Below are 18,810 nucleotides of genomic sequence, written 5' to 3'. Positions count from 1 at the left end.
TGGATAACAAGCAAAAAAGACAATGAATACATAAAAAAATGCATATATAATTAAAATAGTCCAATATGTTACCCCTAATATGTGTAGCTGGTAGACATTCAACTTGTCGTGAAAGAAACAATTCTCGATGTTTTAACTGATGCCTTTGTTGTTCAGTGATTGCAGTATTAGAGCGTTTTAAGCCTTCTTTGGAGTTATTATCATTATTATTTGAATTGGTTATTTCATTTGTACATTCTTCATCATAATCATCATCACTGCCATCTATATTAGAAAATATAAAATGAAATGGAAATATAAAGCTAAACTGTATACACATAAATATACAAGCAGTGGGCATAAAAAAGATACTTTTCGCATTACTATCGTTACTATCATCGATAGAAATAAACACGCAAATGATTTCAAGTGTAATTCAATCTACGCTCAATATCTCTAAACAATAGATTTGGAATTCCTGTATGTAGGGGAAATAACATAACTTTTAAACTTCACACAACATTATATTTGTGTGCTTTGAGGCAATTTTCTAATGCAAAAACGTTGCATATCTGTTTTATGGAGTTGGGTTTTTATCACTCGATTTCACTATTCAAAAAATATACCTGAAAACTTTACTCAATATTACAACCATTGTTTTCCTACTGTTTTATAGTTATGGTTTATGCATGGTACAATTGTCTAAAAAGCACTAATTTTTAACAAAATTATAGAATTACGTTAATTATAGATTACCTCCCTGTTAATTTTTATCGGATGTGCCCAAAGGAATGTGAACAAGATATATATGAGATAGTAAACAAGACATATCAACAGACATACAATTATAGTATACAAATGTATAGTTACATATGGACAAGCAGTAAAATCGAACAGACAAACAAACAATAGGATGAACCAGTGTTAAATAAATATACAGACATGACCTTAAAACTAAAGAATCAAGATGGTTGACTCGTGTAACCAACATGGCGTCATCCTATTTAGTACATATGAGAGCAGCCATTGTGATTCATCAGTTTTAACTTAAGAGAAGTCCAGTGGGTCCGAATGGAAAGAATATAACATCGTTTGGTGCTAGCAATAACCAATTAAGAGAGTGTGGTTTAAAACTTTACAGTGCTTGAAATTAAAGTACTACTGTGAATGACGAATGTGTAAAAAATATTTAGAAGAAATTTCTTCCATTTAGATATAAACAAAACTCAATTTAACATATCAATAAACAGACAATCAACCGGTCAGTAAGAAATGCAGGTCAACTACGTGCACAGCAAAGCGGTACTTTGATTCAAATCTCAATAAGACATAGAGTTTCATTCTATAAAGTGAATCGCACATAAACCACTTTGTCTCCAAAACAGCATAGATAAGTCTAATGCTTGATTTCTCTTGTTGTACAGAAGAAAATTGATCATTAGAATTTAGTTAAACAGTCATACTAATAAGGAGAAATCTATATACATGTTCGTTTTTGTATTTCCTTTCATTTCAGTTCTCCATCTCTAAATTCAAAAGTCATTATTATATATAAAAAAGGGTTGTCATTAATGGTCATTGACTTATAAGATTATAATATCAAAAAAATTGATTACATGTGAATCGTACAGTAGGTATTTTCGAATAATAAAGAAGGTAAGAGCTTTAACGAAATTATCTTGTCAATACAATAAAGCACAAATATAACTATTAGCGTTTATATCACACTTGCAAGTGAGTAAAAATATGAAATGATTTTAAAATGTTGGTGTGAATCTTCTTCAAAGTAGAATAGAACTGTGTTTTCACACTGAATATTGACCATAACTGTATTTAGTTTACTAGCTACTCTATTCTATAGTGACATATGGTCGTTGACGTTGTATAGTTTTTGGTATTAGATATTGAGCACAAACAGTAAATTGGCGGTTTTAAAGGAACATGAAAACAGGATGGCGTGTTATGAAGAATAATCAATCCAATATATATATATACAGAACACAATAAATTCAATAAGAACCTACAGTATTTCTCTGCCTGATTAATTAAAGCACTGGATACATCACGTCTACGGTAGTAACAGGCAACTTTAGCTTCAACAGCACCAGTGGGAGTCTACAGATTTAAAAGAAAACAAGTAACATTATCGTTTAATGACGTGGCTAAATTGTAAGGTAGTTCAATTAATTATTTGTAAATTTTCGTGATTTTACCCTCAAAAAAGTGAAGAAACTCAAACAGTAATTTTAAAATACATATTGCGTCAGTAATGGAAAGATAAAGCCTTGTAGTAAATGATATATATCTGTATAGTACCGGAGATTAAATATGTATAACAAGAAATTTACAATCAATAAATAAAAATCAATAGACCTGAAAAATAACGAGTAACTTGACCATCAATAAAAGCAAGAAAAAAGCGATCAATAAGTAGGTTGCGGATGTAAAAGGTGGGACACTAGCAACAATAAGAATAAGGACATGGATGGAAAGAAATACAACTAGTTAGCTAATCGAAAATGTGTATATCAACACAAAAAGCGTAAAATGGGATTATTACAGAGTTCATCTAACACGAAATATAACCAATTCTGATCACTAAGAGAGAAACAAGAAACTACAGTGGGTTCTGGTTTTCATGAGACATTTGGACAAAAAGTATTTCAGTATTAATGAGGCCTTTTAGGGTATTACGTGTCATTTGTACTGTCATAATATATTCAAACAATGTGTTCTAATAAAGCCAGAGGTGACTTCATCTAAATATAATCCTGGGTAAAATTATACATCAGATACTAGTGAACCCCATTAATAAATTAGCGACAGGTACTACCTAAATGGTCTAAAGTTTCATTATGTTCTGATTTTGAACACTTTTGATTTGTTGCAAACCTGAATATCACAAATAACGAATAATCTCAAAGCAATTTACTATTTCAATAGAGTTTCGACAGAAATACATCAAAGACACATTAAAAACAAAAGGCAACAACAATCAAATAAACTAAAGAACTCTTCACATACTTGTGAAATGATGATAAATGTAATAAATACATTATACTGTCATAATGTACAAAGAAATTATCTACGGAAACAATACAAATGTCAGTCACTTGCAACGTAGAATCTGACACATATATGCATCGATTTAAGTACCTACCTATAATCACAGTTAGATAAAATTATCACAAATCACAAAGTAGTAGAAGTAGTAATGGTATCTGTAGTATTAGAAAATAATAGGTGTGGAAAAGAAAGAAACGGAAAAGTACACAGAGATTTTGAGACTCAGGTATCAAGGGAAGACAGAGTAAATTTGCCTGAGCAACCGCGAACAATTCTAAGCCGTGTCACCCAATTTCTTTAAGAGTTTGTTACGATAATCACGTGGACCCCAATCAAGTAATCTACACCCATTAACATGGCTTAGTCCAATTCACAATGACTTCGTGAACTGATGCCATGTTTTGGTTTGGCCGCCACTACCTTACTTCCAGCCTACTCCTACACCAGACAACATCGCTCGTCGAGGTAGGCGGCGGTTGGACATACGTAACACATGTCCAGACTACATCAGTTGTTGAAGATTCCCTACCTCATTAGAATTAACTCATTAAATGCATAACTACGGCCTTTACAGACAGACATGGATATGTTGTTTATTTAACAAGGAATCAGATGTAATATTATATCTATAATCACCGAATGGTATCAGTTTAAAGGCAAAGTTACATATAGGTACAGAAGGGTAATATGCGGACTGAACATAAAAAATTCCATTGGTTGATACATGTTACAAATGTAAATTACAGAAACTAGAGAAGTTTTCAACGGTTTGCTGCGAAGCATCACCGTAGAAACAGATTTTTACTAATCTTTCAAAATCATGTTGTAGGTGAACTGAGTAAATATTGAACCTATGAACGCTAACAGCCCAGTTATTACCAGTCTTTTGTATCCTATATGTCATCGCACAATCGAAAGCATAGAATCTCTGTTGAGAAACACAACGATTGTCAGTCTGCAGCACGTATGATAACGTACAAACATATAGAGAATAAAGACTTTAACATAAATAATATATGTTCTAACCACTTCAGTTAATAAAGGTTTACTACCTACCTTGTCGAACAATTTACTAATTTTGCCAAGTATCCTACACCTAACCTCAGCATTGGCCATTCAGTGGTCCCAGAGTACATGAACTATGCTTCGAAGACATCCGTGACCGAAAACTAGTAGGCTACTAATATCCTCTATTCTTAATGGCGATGTTTTATAGTGTAAATCAAAAGCTCAGTTATTTTATAGATACACTGTACTTACTTTATTAAGTTCATCTATTCGACGGATTTGATATGGAGCAGTGGCTGATGATTCAAAATAAACGAAATCTACAATAAAAAAGTAATTTTCAATGATCAGAGAAAGAAAATATATTAATTATAACGCCAAAGTTAATTTTATTTATTATCTAAGCTTTCTTGAGTAATCTGATACAGCGAATAATTAACATGTTGATGCCATCTATCACATGTTAATCGAGTGAAATAGATTGTATGAGTGCTGATAGTAATAATATCTAGCTATCCAGACAAAGTTAGGTAACCACAAAGAAAATAAGTGCTTAGACTTATTATACTACAAGTTTTGAATTATTATTCACTGAAGTTAACTCATATATACCTTATCAGTTCACTGTAATAGTCATTGACAAATTTAGGTCGTTAAGAGGCCAAGATTATAATTTTGACTAAATTTTATTAACTCAACACTAGACCAAATCTTCCACCCACACCCTATCTCCAACCACTATATGATGATTTCTTTTTCGAACTCTTAGGCAGACATAACCGATTTTGTAAGTTTTATAGTGGAACACATTCAATGAATGAAGGCTGATGATATTCATTCGGGTGTCCAAATCGAAATATGTGAAATAAGGTAGCCCAATTTCTGAGAGCCAAGTGTCTATGTTATATAATGTATAGCTCTAATAGTCTAAGTTTACTATTAAATGAAAAGAATAAAACAGCAGTTTTTTGGACAGAAATGCTTAAACAAAATACTACGAAATGGAATTACTCAATCCATATCGCAATGTATGATAATTTCTTTGCGTAGTTATTGTTAGAGTAGCACACACCCATGGACGAAACAAAGTGAAGAGTTAAGACCTAGTTGTAACATATCAACTTAGTGGCTAGTTTGTCGATAGTGGCATAAGGAAAATACCCACATCAAACATTAACAACTAAACCTAAGAAACGCGCTACCAGTTTTTAGAACAACCCCGGTAACATACTCCATAACACATGATATTTTTTACTGATGCTTAGTCATATAAGATATTGCTAAAATACAATTGAAAGCTTTAGAACATTCTTTAAATCTATCTTGATAAGAGAAACATAAGATAGAATCCGGAAACATGTAATGCTGCAAACTAATAATTAAAAAATAGCGTGACTTATATAGACTGTTGTTATTCTGATAAAAAGTGGAAATAAACAACCCCCCTTCCTTTTTTCAACAACATAAATCCACACCCGACTACATCGTGTAGATATTATACAGAAAAACTTTTGGTCTTTTCTGAATAGAAACGTTTGAAAATAGGAGTAGGAATCTCATGCCAAAATATACGAAATCTACTCAATATAAGCTACCAATGGATTCTTGTATACTTTACAAACTGAACACTAGATTGTATATTGATTTAAGTGCACGACCATATTGACAATTATATATAAATATGATAGCAGGTAGAATCAATACATATGTGAAAGTTCTACGAACAAATTGATTTTTTCCAATAAAAAGATGGAGGAATTTATTTGCAAGGTCGAGTGTCGAAATTAATTGATTAGTTAGTTCGCTTTTGTATCAGTCAAGAGTGAAAATAATATGAGAAATTGTGAATATATGTAATGATATAAATAGAAAACCAAGTTGGAATATCTCTGAAGGTGGTTGACTAAAAGATAAGAACAGGCTATGATTTGAAATTATTTCCTTGTAAATATAGAAAAATATGCGTATTAAAATGATAAGCAAACAATAACGCCAGAAATTTCAGAAATCCTTTCAGTCAGTGTTTGTGCTGCTTGTCGTTATTATTGGTGATAACCTCGTTGGAGAAACATACATCCATCCGTATCAAAATATTTTTTCTAATGATAATCAAAATTATACCCAGGTTTTAAGTCAACGCTTATCAAGTACGACAATTACGCACAGTTTTTACAATAATTGATACCACTAGTACTATGATTTTATTTGTGTCACTTGTTATTTCTAACTAGTCGTGCAGACGTGGTATGACGTGATTTAACACAAATCTATGCCAGGCTATTTGTTTGTTACGACTGGTCTTCACACATTTTGATATCAATAAGTGAATTTTAATGCTAGATTGTTCGATGCAACATTGATAAAGCCATAAATCCCGATTGTCTTGCTTATTGGCATTCACAATCAATAAGTGCTTACAACTGCGTAAGAATATATATCGTTCGACTGACTATTCGGAGATGCTAATATAAAAGTATACAAATGTGGGATAATCGATCTTACTCTTATTACACAATTATGGATGTAAAATAGAAACCCAACGTAAAATACTGTTATAATCATCTTAAAAATAAGACGACTGGTCTAGGGGGAAAAGATATCATCAGAGAAAATAATGAGCATTTAGCTAGGCGTCTGACTAGATTTTGAATGTCATAATGAAGTAAAGATACGTATCCCATAATTTGGTAGAATATAATTACACAGACTCGTCTTTAGAAACCTTAGGTGTGAGCATGAATAACAGAATACAGATACTTGTAATATGTTATTTATAGATTCAGTGACAGGAAAATTTGTGTATTCCCAATTTCTTAAGGAATTAATATCCTACTTGAAGACAATCCATATGATTTAGAGTACAGAGAACAATTTAGTCATGCGAAAGAAATGATACTAATTGAGGTCTTTTGAGTAGCTTAATTCAGAGTATGGGAATATTTAGAATTCATTCCTATTCATAGGACAATGAGATAATGCCACCAAATACCCTGATACGGTAGAGGGCGGGGAGAGTCCACTCTCCCCGAAATACTTTTACATGGCCACACGTATACAGACACCACCAGGGAAGTCCTACTCACTACCTTCTCGCGAAGGTGTTGTATACCAGATTGAGAAGACGAAAAGCGAGTATCCGGTGCCTTAACCGTGTTGGTAGCTACGGAAGACCCATCTAGGGGAGTTGGGAAATTCCGATTTCAAACCAATGGTGCACTGTGACTCCAGGATCAGGATCCTGAGGGAACAAATGGTGTATGGACCTATTGTTGGTTACCAGCTACTATGGGACTGCATCTCGTAACGTCGCTCCACTGCCTTGTGGATTAGACCTCTCGATCAAAGGCTCGGGGAGTGACTCCATAAGAAAACCACCTGCTTCGGTTCGGGTACACGAAAATATCCCAGCCCACATACAAATCAAATGATAATTACTACTGGAAAAATTACTCTTGCTTCAACGCTCATTCAGACGAATCATATTCATGATCATTTGATAACGTTCGTTTTTATATCTTTTATACTAAGTCACTTGTGTACTCCCCTTTATTCTGATTTTGTGTATTTTATTTTTCAGCTTATACAGCAGCTTGCCTATGGTGGAGACCCTGTCTCATCTAAACAATCTCAAGTCACTGATTGGTCGAAAGTTGAATGGTACCACCGACTACGAATAATGAACCAGTCTTTCTGAGACCACATATCCATTCAAACTGGACTCCTTCAACGTTCGCACACAGATGCAGATCCAACAACAGATAGGGTTGGTTATGTCTTTAGAAAGTTTCGACATCGATGTCTGTTTTCTGTCCGAGACGTGTATTCGAGACTGTACTGAAGTATTACAAATTCCCTCCATCTGTCGCTTTGGAAAGCTCGTTTCATGTCCGTTTATCCGGGTACTCTGTGGCATGTTCGTCTGGTTTTACTGACGTTGGTGTTGCACTAAGCGCTAGAGCTAAGGCAGCACTGATCGATTGGATCCCCATTAACAGTCAATTATGTGCTATTAGATTAGAAAGCTCCATAATAGTGCTAAGAAATCGGTGTGAGAAACGATGTCTTCTCGTCATCTCCGCCTACGCTCTGACAGACTGCAGCCCGGATGTGATCAAGGATAAGTTTTACCACCAGTTAACAGTTCTTCTACAGAAAGCGCGTTCGACAGACATTGTAGTACTAGCTGGAGACTTGAATACTCATGTCGGGCGTTTAGGCACAGAAGAGAGTCGTTTGGGTGGCCGATGGGGACTTGTTGGTAGCAGGTCAGATGACGTTGAGTACCTACTGCAACTGCGCGCAGACTACAACCTGTTTCTGGATAGCACTAATTGCCAGCACAGTCATCGCCGATGTGCCACCTGGTGTCCTTCTTCTGCATCTAAAACCTAGACTCAGATTGATCACATTGCCATCAGCTACCGCTAGTGTGGTTATGTACGAGACTGCCACTCCTATCTAGCTACCAGCCCACCGATAAGTATAGATGAGCATTGGTTGCAGTTACAAAACGCCATGAGAACGGAGAGTAAAGTCGCTCGCGGCTTCACGAAACGTTCCGCTTATAAGTACTAGGTTTTTTCAGGTTTCTTACAACTCACTGAAACCCGTCGGTCTACTCTGGGTGTCAGACAGTTTTACCACAAACGAAGACTGTTACGTAGTGAAATTGGGCAAAGCTTCGGTGAGGATTGAGAAGGATAATGGTCGGAGCGTTCTAACGAGTTGGAGGCGGCAGGTGCATCTGGGAACTGCCAGAAGCTCTTTCAACTTATCCAAGTCACTGTAAGCAACAAGTATGGTGTGAGTGAAACAATCTGTGAAGATAACGAGATGCCAATCACTAACATCTACCTCCATCTTGTACGATGGTCAGTTTTTTGAGAAGTTCAACTGGTCTGCTGCCCCGGCAACATCGTTTAGACTGTCCTATCCTCCATGGGCCGTGACGACTGATCCACCTGATAAGACAGAAATCCAACTCTTGAAACGCTACAAATCACCGGGCCCAGATGACTTACCTCCGGCTCTTTTTAAAGATGGTGGTGACTTTCTGGCTAAGGAATTGACTGTGTTGTTTACAAAGGTTTAGGAGCTAGAGAGTGTTCCAACGTCATGGAATGAGTCAATAGTTGTCCCTATCTTTAAAAAGGGTTCACGTCGTTCCTGTAACAATTATCGGGGGATAAATCTACTTCTGATTGCGTCCAAACTATTGGCTTCTGTCATACTTCGTAAATTGTTTAAAACCCGAGAGAGACTGACTCGCGAGGAGCAAGCTGGTTTTTGTTCGGGTCAAGGATGCATTAGTCATATCTTCACCCTCCGCCAAATATTAGGACACCGTCACACTTGTTACAAGACAACAATCGTAGTGTTTCTTGACATTAGGGTAGCCTTCGATTCATTGGACAGGACTGTTCTCTGGGATTGTCTATTGAAGAAGAGTGTGCTTGAGAAGTTTATTAACATCTTGAAAGCCCTATATATAAACACCTCAGACAAGAGGGATACACAACAACCTCTCTCTACTGTACCATTTACGCAACGGTGTTAGACAAGGTTGCTTGATCTCATCATCCCTCTCCAACTTTGCTATCGATAACGTTCTGAAAACAGCTCTGATGAATGTAAGTAATGGTAGTGTAGATCTGCTGCATCAAGAAAGACATTTTAACCTCAGTTATGCGAATGATATTATGTTACTATGCGATGATACTAAGCCATGCAATCAGTATTTAATCAGTTGTTAGTCAGTGTCCGTAGGTATGGCATGTGCTATGGACCTTCTAAGTGCAAAGTACTTCTACAGGACTAGCAAGAATCGGATTCTGCACTCATCCTGGGTAGTGAGCAGACAGAAGTAGTCGAGAAGTTCGTGTATCTGGGTAGTTGCATAATTGCTGGTGGTAGTAATTAGAGTAATTAGATCAAGTCACGTATATTGAAAGCCAAAGAGGCTTATACCAATCTGGGCCATCTTTGGCACCTTTATGATGTTAGTCTGGCTGTAGATCGGATCTAAAACGCGTTGGTGAGAGCACTTAGTGTATAAGAGTATAAATCCTCACTGCCTTCTCGTGGCGGGGGTGTTGTTTACGAAAGTGGGAGGACGAAAAGCCAATGTCCGGCGCTTTAACCGGGTTGGTGGACATAGAGGGTCCACCTAGGGGAGTTGGAAAACCCTGATTCCAAATCAATGGTGCACATGGGCTCCACGATCTTGATGGAACGAATGGCGTATGAACCTATTGTTGGTCACCGGCTACCATGGGACTGCATCTCCTCACGATGCTCCACTGCCTTGTGGATCAGACCTTTAGGTCAAAGGCTCGGGGAGTGACTCCATAAGAAAACCACCTGCTTCAATCTGGGCACCTGGGCAGTATCTCAGCCCTTACACAAATCAAATGAGATTTGTGAGGCGCATATTTATCTGGTGCTTTTTGTACTAATATTTATGTGTTTAAATAAAATAAAATAAAAAACACCATCGATGAATGCCCTCCAGAAGGAATTAAACCCTTAAACAGATGTTTACTGCAAAGGTCAACACAAACCAGCTTATCAACCATTTTCCTACTCTGAGGTTTCCAAACACAAAATCTAAAGATAACTATACCTAGACTCACTAAAGCATTGTATAAAATTATCAACAACTGACAGTGCCATCTAAGAGGCATACGGAAAAACTCAAAATTCAGTTGGTCTAAAATAAATATGTAGCAGCAATAAGTCACATGAGCATTTCGAGACCCACAATGTATATGTTGAAATCAAACAATCTAGGGATCTGTAAAAATTACGGGAATAAAATGTATCAAGAAGTCACCTACATTACTGAAAGGTGAATTTGTTTTATCTCACATGTGATGAATTACAGTGTTCTTTTATACATATTCATAGTAAGAGAACTGGACAAGGTCTCTAGAAAACGCGAAATCCATAAGTGTAATTTATGATGATTTTGAAAATGCCTTGAAATAAGGTCCTGTGCCCCGAGCTTCAACCAAAACTAGATACATTTGAAATAGCCAAGAATCTGCTCAAATGGATCACGGATTTCTTTGTTAGTCGGGTACAGAATAAGAACCAGTTATAAAGCCTCATATTGGGAGCCAGTACACAGCGAGTTCTCGCTTTGTACTGAAGAAGTAAAAATGACGACATGCAGGAGAGAATGAAGATAAACGAGCCCTTAAAGCTGATCTCAGTATCTTGATTAACCAATGTGTGACATAATTAGTGCCAATGAAGGTAGATAACCGTATCCGCATGAACATCAGAAATATAGCACACAAACTTATGAAACTGTCGAAACACCTCAGCCCTTAGATCTCATCTATATCTTAAGGACTACAGTAAGATGTAGCTTGACACGAGACCAAGTTGGTCACATTCAAATCCTTCCTATACCTCCTAATAACTTTCTTATCTCCACGACTAACCCTTCTCACGTCCTTTTATCACCTCGCACCGCTAGGGCAAACGATTCGAGTACACGGAACGTTATTCCTGGTCTTCTGAAACCACATGTAGGAACTTTTAACGTCCGAACATTGTGCCAAATAAGACAACAGGCCTCCTTAGCTAGGACTTTAGAATCTCGCACCATCGATGTGTGCTGCGTCTCCGAAACGCGCATACAAGATCCGAGTAGCGTCATTCACTTGATCTCACCATGTCATAATAAAGAACCAACTCGATTCACACTTCGTGTATCTAGAAGTCCTGATGCTGCTTCCTGTGGCCTCGCTGGCGTAGGTATAGCATTGAGTCCTAGGGCAGAACTAGCTCTTTTAGACTGGACAGTCATCTGTGCTCTGTCCAACTAAACGGAACAGTAAGGACTCGGAAAGATAGGGCCACTCGTCGTTGTCTCTTCGTCATCTCTGCCTACTCTCCCACTGACTGCAGCTCAGATGATGTAAAAGATGAGTTTTACAGAAAGCTTTCCGACGTTCTCCGGAAAACTAGGCACTCTGATGTAGTAATAGTGGCTGGTGACTTTAATGCTCAAGTAGGTAAACTAAGCGAAAGATACCTGGGTGGATCTTATAGTATGGTGGCTCAAAGAACAGATAATGGCGACCGTCTGTTGCAGCTATGCTCAGATAACCGCCTATTTCTTGCAAATACTAACTTTAAGCATAAGGAAAAATATCTTTTGACATGACGACCCCCGAATTCGTCCCAACGTTGGACCCAACTAGATCACAACGCTAACAGCCACCGATGGAGGGACTCGATAGAAGACTGTCGCTCATTCTGGAGCACATGTTTAGATTCAAATCATGCTCTAGTGCGAGCACGTATCTGTTTGCATCTTACTGGACGTAGGAAAGACACTGCAGGGAAGCCTCTAAGGGTTCTACTTAATGATAGGCAAGCTAAGAATATATTTCAGGAACAACTAGAAAAACAGTTAGGCAACCATGTAAGTTGTGCCCACCCCGAGGCAGTGTGGAATGATATCCGAAAAGCTGTGGAAACAGTAGTGATATTTGCTAGTACGGCAAACCATAAGGTTAGGGAGAAACACTGGATCTCAGCAGCATCTACCGCACTGATAGATGCTCGAAAACTCATCACATCTGGCTCTGACCACAACAAAGAGCGGAATCAGCTTAAGCGCGGGCTAACAGAAAGACTATGCAATGACCACGAACAGTGGTGGTTAGTGAAAGCAAGAGAGATGGAAAAGGCAGCGGCAATAGGTAACAGCAGACAGCTATTCAGACTTGTTAAAGAAACCGGTATTAGGAACCCAAGTATCAGTGAAACTATCTCAGATAAAGATGGGCATATCATTCATTCTCAATCCAGGAGATTGGATCGACGGGCAGAACACTTTAGGGATCAGTTCAACTGGCCTTCAGCCACACTTTAGTTACCCACGATCCCCAGTCGTCCTGAATGGCAAATTGATGTAAATCCTCCAACTCTTTACGAAGTTGAAAAAGCTGTAGGAAATCTGAAGCGAGGGAGAGCAGCAGGCCCTCACAGGTTTACTCCTGAGATTTTTAAGGATGGTGGTCCAGTACTAGCAACGAGATTGACTGAGGTCTTAGGTAGAATCTGAGAACTGGACGTAATTCCATCTGATTGGTCCCAACCACTGATTGTGCCAGTCTATAAGAAAGGACAAAAGTCCTCCTGTGACAATCACAGAGGGATCAGTTTGATTAATATAGTGTCTTAAATATTAGCTTCAGTAGTACTTCGACGCCCAACCAAAGCTCGTGAAGAGCAGACTAGAGAAAACCAAGCTGGTTTCCAATCTGGACGTGGTTGTATAGACTAGATATTCACTCTACGTTAGGTCCTAAAACATAGATACACATTCAGACACCCCACAATCTTAGTATTTCTCGACCTTAAGGCGGCATTTGACTCCGTTGATCGTGAGGTTCTATGGCAGTGTTTGTCACTGAAAGGAGTACCAAAGAAGTACATTAATCTTATAAAGGCTCTCTACTAGAACACAACTGATTGAGTTTGAGCTTATGGGAACTGTCATCAGAATTGATTACCTCAAGTGATGGTCCTCAGGGCTTTCCAATCTCTCCATTCTTGTTTAACTTTGTCGTTGACATGCTTTTAGAGATAACACTTTCGTCATCTAAATCTCCAGGAGTTGAACTTTTACCGGGAGACTCACTTGTTGACTTAGAATACACCGACGACATAGTTCTATTTGGTGAAGACGCTGACAAAATGTAGTCTTCTGACCACTATAAGCAACAATACAGGCATGTTCGGGATGCGATTCTCTCCCTCGAAGTGCAAAATGTTACTTCAGGATTGGGTTGCATCGACACCTGAACTAATGATAGGGAGTGAAGTAGTTGAGCGTATTAACCGCTTCACTTATCTTGGGAGTTTCATCAGCCTTTGTGGTCTGGTGTTTGACGAAGTCTCAGCACGGATACAGAAGGCTCGACTAGCTTTCACCGACTTGCGTCATTTATGGCGCAGGCGAGATATCTGTCTAGCAAGCAAAGGACGGGTTTACTGCGCAGCAGTTCGTCCCGTTTTGTACGTACGTACGAAGTTCTACGTTGTGACTGACTGGCTGGGCTTGACAATTAAGTCATTTGGTTACAGTCAATAGATCCTACTACAGTATGTAAATTAGAAATTCCAAGAAACCAATACATGTGTACTACTCTTCAAATAACATTGGTGAGATCTAAAATGAAAAGGTGTGGCGATCTAAATCTCCTCATAAAGAGGTTAAGAGGACCGTTACAAGTAAAATCATTGAGATGCCTGAGCAACTGTACAATGGATGGTTCCGAAAGTTGAGTATCTTCAAATTACCCCACTGTCCGTTACTTACTTATTATGCAAAGAATATTAATAAATGACTTCAAACTTGGTAGGTTTCGTCCTTATCCTTCAACCATCTAAGAACGACTAAGAGGACAAAGCAAGTGAGTTCAGAAGGCAAGAACGAACCGTATCCATAGGGCACAGGCTTTAAATCGAGTAACGAACTATTAAGGATAAATGTGCTTGGAAATTTGATCGATTCACTACATAGATAGGATTAACACTAGTAACTGGTCTCTTGTCCACCAACCACCAATGTAAATCCAATTTCTATAAACGTACTTCAAAATGAACGATATCAGGAGCTAACTGTGCAATTTCTGTTGGCTATAGGAGGATTGTCCGGAAATAAGGGAGAAATTTGAAAGTGTAAAGTGTTAAGCCAGCTTGCCTTTCATTTTTTCAGCGATCTTTATGTGATATCAAACAGATAAGTCAATCTGGTCAGTTAGCTTTTTTGAGAAAAAACACACTTTACTGAAGAGATCTAAGGCATATAGAAGTCTAAAAGCCAGAAAAACGGGTACGAAAGTACTTAGCATTATATAATACATTAATTTACTTTCCTTCGTCTGTTATATTACTAAGTGTTGCTTCAATAGAACACGAGGCTTTCTTCGATAGTTTTGAGATTACATCATAGAAACTGTCAAGCTATTTCATCAGGACAGACTAGATGTGTTATTTTTTATGAGTATTTCGTGTAATCAGTGATGTACTGCACACTATTTCGCTACATGAGCCTCCACAATATACAGCTGCTGAGATGGCTGAAAAAGCCTTCAAATACAATATTCTAGGTGTAAGCTGCTTAAAATACGTCAGTAGAAGTGAAAAAGCGTAGTCAGCGGAGAAATGTTCCAGCTTTATGGGTTCAATGAAGGAATATATTATGGAGGCTCATATAGAAGTATTTAGCCGTGGTAAAGACAAGACGCCATACAACCTGATTCGTTGGTTTAAACACATGGATTTGTGTACAATGACAACACAATGTGCGTTCCAAGTCGTTGCTCAAGAACTGTAAACTTAGTCAGAAAGTTATCTAAACTCCCAAAATCTTTATAGTAGTCGGCCATCTTGAATAATGATCGTACATATCAACTGGACTTACCCCCGACTCTGTACATATTATTGGATGCCATTGGGATTCCGTCAGTTGTGTAAACGACAGCTATTTACAAGTACTCCACGAAGGATTCGAATAAACCCTGGAATTCAGAGGGATGCCAGATTCAGAAGTTGATAATCCAGTGCGCGAACGAACAGTTGATCCCTAATCCGCGTCTGTGTGAGAGCTGTGCGTATGCACGTGCGTGTGCGGATGTATGTGTGTCGTGCGTACGTATATGCACGTATGTCACTAAGTCTATTGAGCTTTTTAGAGGGGTCGGTGTGTACGTTTGTTTTTGGATTTAGGTACGTTAATTGTGCCCAATTCTCAGTCAAGCGTCGTCTTATGAAGTAGCAACCCGTTCTAAACTTAACATCATCTGAAACTTTGGTTTTTTCTGAGGAAATTCTATTCAGATGGATGATTGTTGTTTTAGATGCAAGCCTAGTAACCTCAATGATATTTTAAGGTCCAAAATATTAAGGTATGGTACATTTTTGTAAGGGTATCAAAATGGATATCGTTTTGAAGTAAAAATTCTGATCTGCCTGATTATCATGTTCTCTTTTAAAATTTTTAAGACGTTAATGAGATTTTATTCAAAACAAAAACTATTATGACTTATTTATTGGAAAAGTGTGTGTATAGAGGCCGATTAAGAAAAATAACTTGATTTCTATCATTGTCGCACTGATTAATTTTTGTTGCTAAACTTTTTAAGGTGGTGGACGATGTAGGATCCGTTCTCGTAGGCATAAGCGACCTTGTTCATCAATCTTATACCGCTCATTCATACCTCACACTCATATTATACAGTTAGTTGAAGCTCTGAAGAATATTACATGGGGTAGTTCATTGTCTTTAGTATCTTTTCATGTTAAATTATAAATCCCAATGAATATTTTGGACCAAAGATATTACTTGTTACAATGCTCCTAATATTGTTTTCGTTTAACCTCATTAATGCATCGATTAATAAGATTATTCGGTTTTCTTGTTCCCAGTACGAGATAAACGAAAGTAATGTTTGCCTTTCGATAGATTCAGAGTATACAGTTTCACAGACTACTCACCACTCACTTAATATACTACTAATTTTGCGACGAAAACAACATAGTGTAGACGGGTCAATTATTCTATTCATGTCTATACAATAAACCAGTATTCTGAACAGTATATTAGCAGTTTCCTTTATCAGTAGTCGGAAAAATACCAACGACCAGAGAGGTTTAGAAAACATTTTATATTTAATACTGAGCAACTCAGTATTTGACATCGCTAATTCCGTTTGATATTAAAGATCTAATGTTTACGTCACACTATGTCTACAATTTCAAGTACAGACTAGAGGGATAATGAATCTATTCATAAAACTATTTTAATTAATCGAAAACATGAAAACTTAATTCATTCCTAAATTTAACACTTTTCACATGAATATCAATAGTAACGAGTGGTACATTGCCTTGACTAAGTTACTGATATTAACTATCTAACTTTTTGTTTGAAAAAGCTTGGACTAGATTGCCAGGCGAAACTTTGGATTTACTACAAATTCATCCGCTGAGACTTTACAAATATATTATTCCTAATTAATGTCTTTTTAAAACACGAAGTTCAGCGAAGGGATCTCTTTTCAACGAATTTATTATCAAGCTGTACAATCGTATATATATATGAAAATGTTTTATTAAAGTTCGTGTTTTAATTTTAATGTTTAAATGGGAATTATAAACTAATGTCTTTTTGTTTGTTTTGTTTCAGAGAACATAGAGTTATCGCATATTTTATTTGGATGTAAGTAATGAGTAAACAAAGATCAGATTAATAATCTAGAGATTAGTACTTCTATGGATACCATAATCTTGAATCAATAACGTCAAGCAACAATCATTATCTCTTTTAGTTTAACTACTCATGAGTAGCTGAATTTTATTGCTGAGTTTTTTTAAAGTACCGTTATCAAGGGATCGTTTATACTGCAAATCTACTATGAATAATACAACAATAAAATACTTAAAGAATTTTCTAAAACTATGTTAAAAAGTTTCAAATAATAATTTAAACTTTCTACAACTATTTCAATCTTATTTTTCAATTCTCAGCGATATAAATACCATCACCAGGTAACGACAATTTAGGTTTGAAAAGATTGATTACACAACGTTCGTTCATAAAATAAATGCTGCTTTGAAATAAAGGCAAAGCTTGAAAATCAATCCATTTAATAAGTAGTAGGTATTTCTTTGATTAATGGAATAATATGTCTATAAGATGTTAAAAATGATTTAATTTTGATTTATCCTGTGGATTATGTCTAATTTTCGAAGCAATCGAACCTAAATATATGAATAAATAAGTTCATACCCATTTAAACTAATATTTGGTTTAGATCGTAATATCTCTAAATGATACAAGAAAATTTAATCAGTGAAAGGAATATTTTTTCGTCGATCTGAAAGATTTTTGAGACTAAGATTCTTCCATTTGTATTATTTCTGGGGATAACACCTAACATCACGTTTCTGTTTCCTTGTAAAAAATTGATTAGCAGTCAACAGCCACAAAAGATTAATACATCCCTTATTCTGATACCACTGAAGTTTCATTATACCGGCTAACAATAGATATTTAGGTAAGTGAAACAAATATTTTCATCTCTTCAGTATATCTACAGATATATTCATTTAATCGTAACACTATTTATATACATTTCATATATTTGTTTATGGATTAGTTGAATAAAATCTGTCAAGCATGCACATATGTCATTAAGAGACTGATCAGTTGCAGCTCTAAACATTAATCGGTAGATCTAAACGACTAGTGCAAAATTGATAATAAAATTTGCTTTAAATTAACAATCAGTAATAATGTAAATATGTAAATAAGTAATGTATCATTTTATTTCATTCCGTAAATTCTGGGTTCAATAATATTCTTGTGTTTTTCGATGATTTATTTCCAGATATGCTTACACATTTTTATTGAGATGTTGCTATTATTATGGTCAACTAAGTTGTGATTAAAGCAGCCACCTTGATTGACATCTGGTAATTGTCCCGTTGCACTTAATTTGGAAAATGAACTTGAACTAGTTGCGGTATAATATCTTACTTATTTTAAGAGCTAATTTATTTTTATATAAGGTGGTGAACGGACATTATCATTTAATTGTTTTACCTAGGACTTGGATTTTTGCTATACCCCGTACAATTTGAGCAATCGAACGCTAGAACCCTCCAAGTCGCAAGTTAGAAGACGGAAGACGAGTAGGGAGGAATCTTATCCCAAACAGTGTCAAATAT

General features: G+C 36.6%; 1 protein-coding gene across 2 annotated transcripts in view; it reads right to left on the bottom strand.

Annotated features, from left to right (window-relative positions):
* Positions 1-15,679, bottom strand: part of Smp_168850.1 (metastasis-associated protein 1 (mta1),putative) — a gene marked incomplete at both ends in the record, with an annotated part of 35,870 nt that extends 20,191 nt beyond the window's left edge. The window contains 3 exons of one of the 2 annotated variants that reach the window (XM_018792853.1): positions 2,004-2,094; positions 4,306-4,373; positions 15,503-15,679. In XM_018792853.1, the coding sequence (XP_018644364.1) occupies positions 2,004-2,094; positions 4,306-4,373; positions 15,503-15,533 (190 nt within the window). Of the gene's footprint in view, positions 1-2,003; positions 2,095-4,305; positions 4,374-5,125; positions 5,130-15,502 lie in introns of those variants that run through there. The other variant, XM_018792855.1, reaches the window with a different exon arrangement.
* Between the last annotated feature and the right edge of the window lie 3,131 nt (positions 15,680-18,810).

This window comes from Schistosoma mansoni (genome assembly GCF_000237925.1).
Source record: "Schistosoma mansoni, WGS project CABG00000000 data, chromosome 1 unplaced supercontig 0210, strain Puerto Rico, whole genome shotgun sequence".
NCBI classification, from domain to species: domain Eukaryota; kingdom Metazoa; phylum Platyhelminthes; class Trematoda; order Strigeidida; family Schistosomatidae; genus Schistosoma; species Schistosoma mansoni.
The sequence above is the reverse complement of the archived record's forward strand: the minus strand, read 5'-3'. Positions and strand labels throughout refer to the sequence as shown.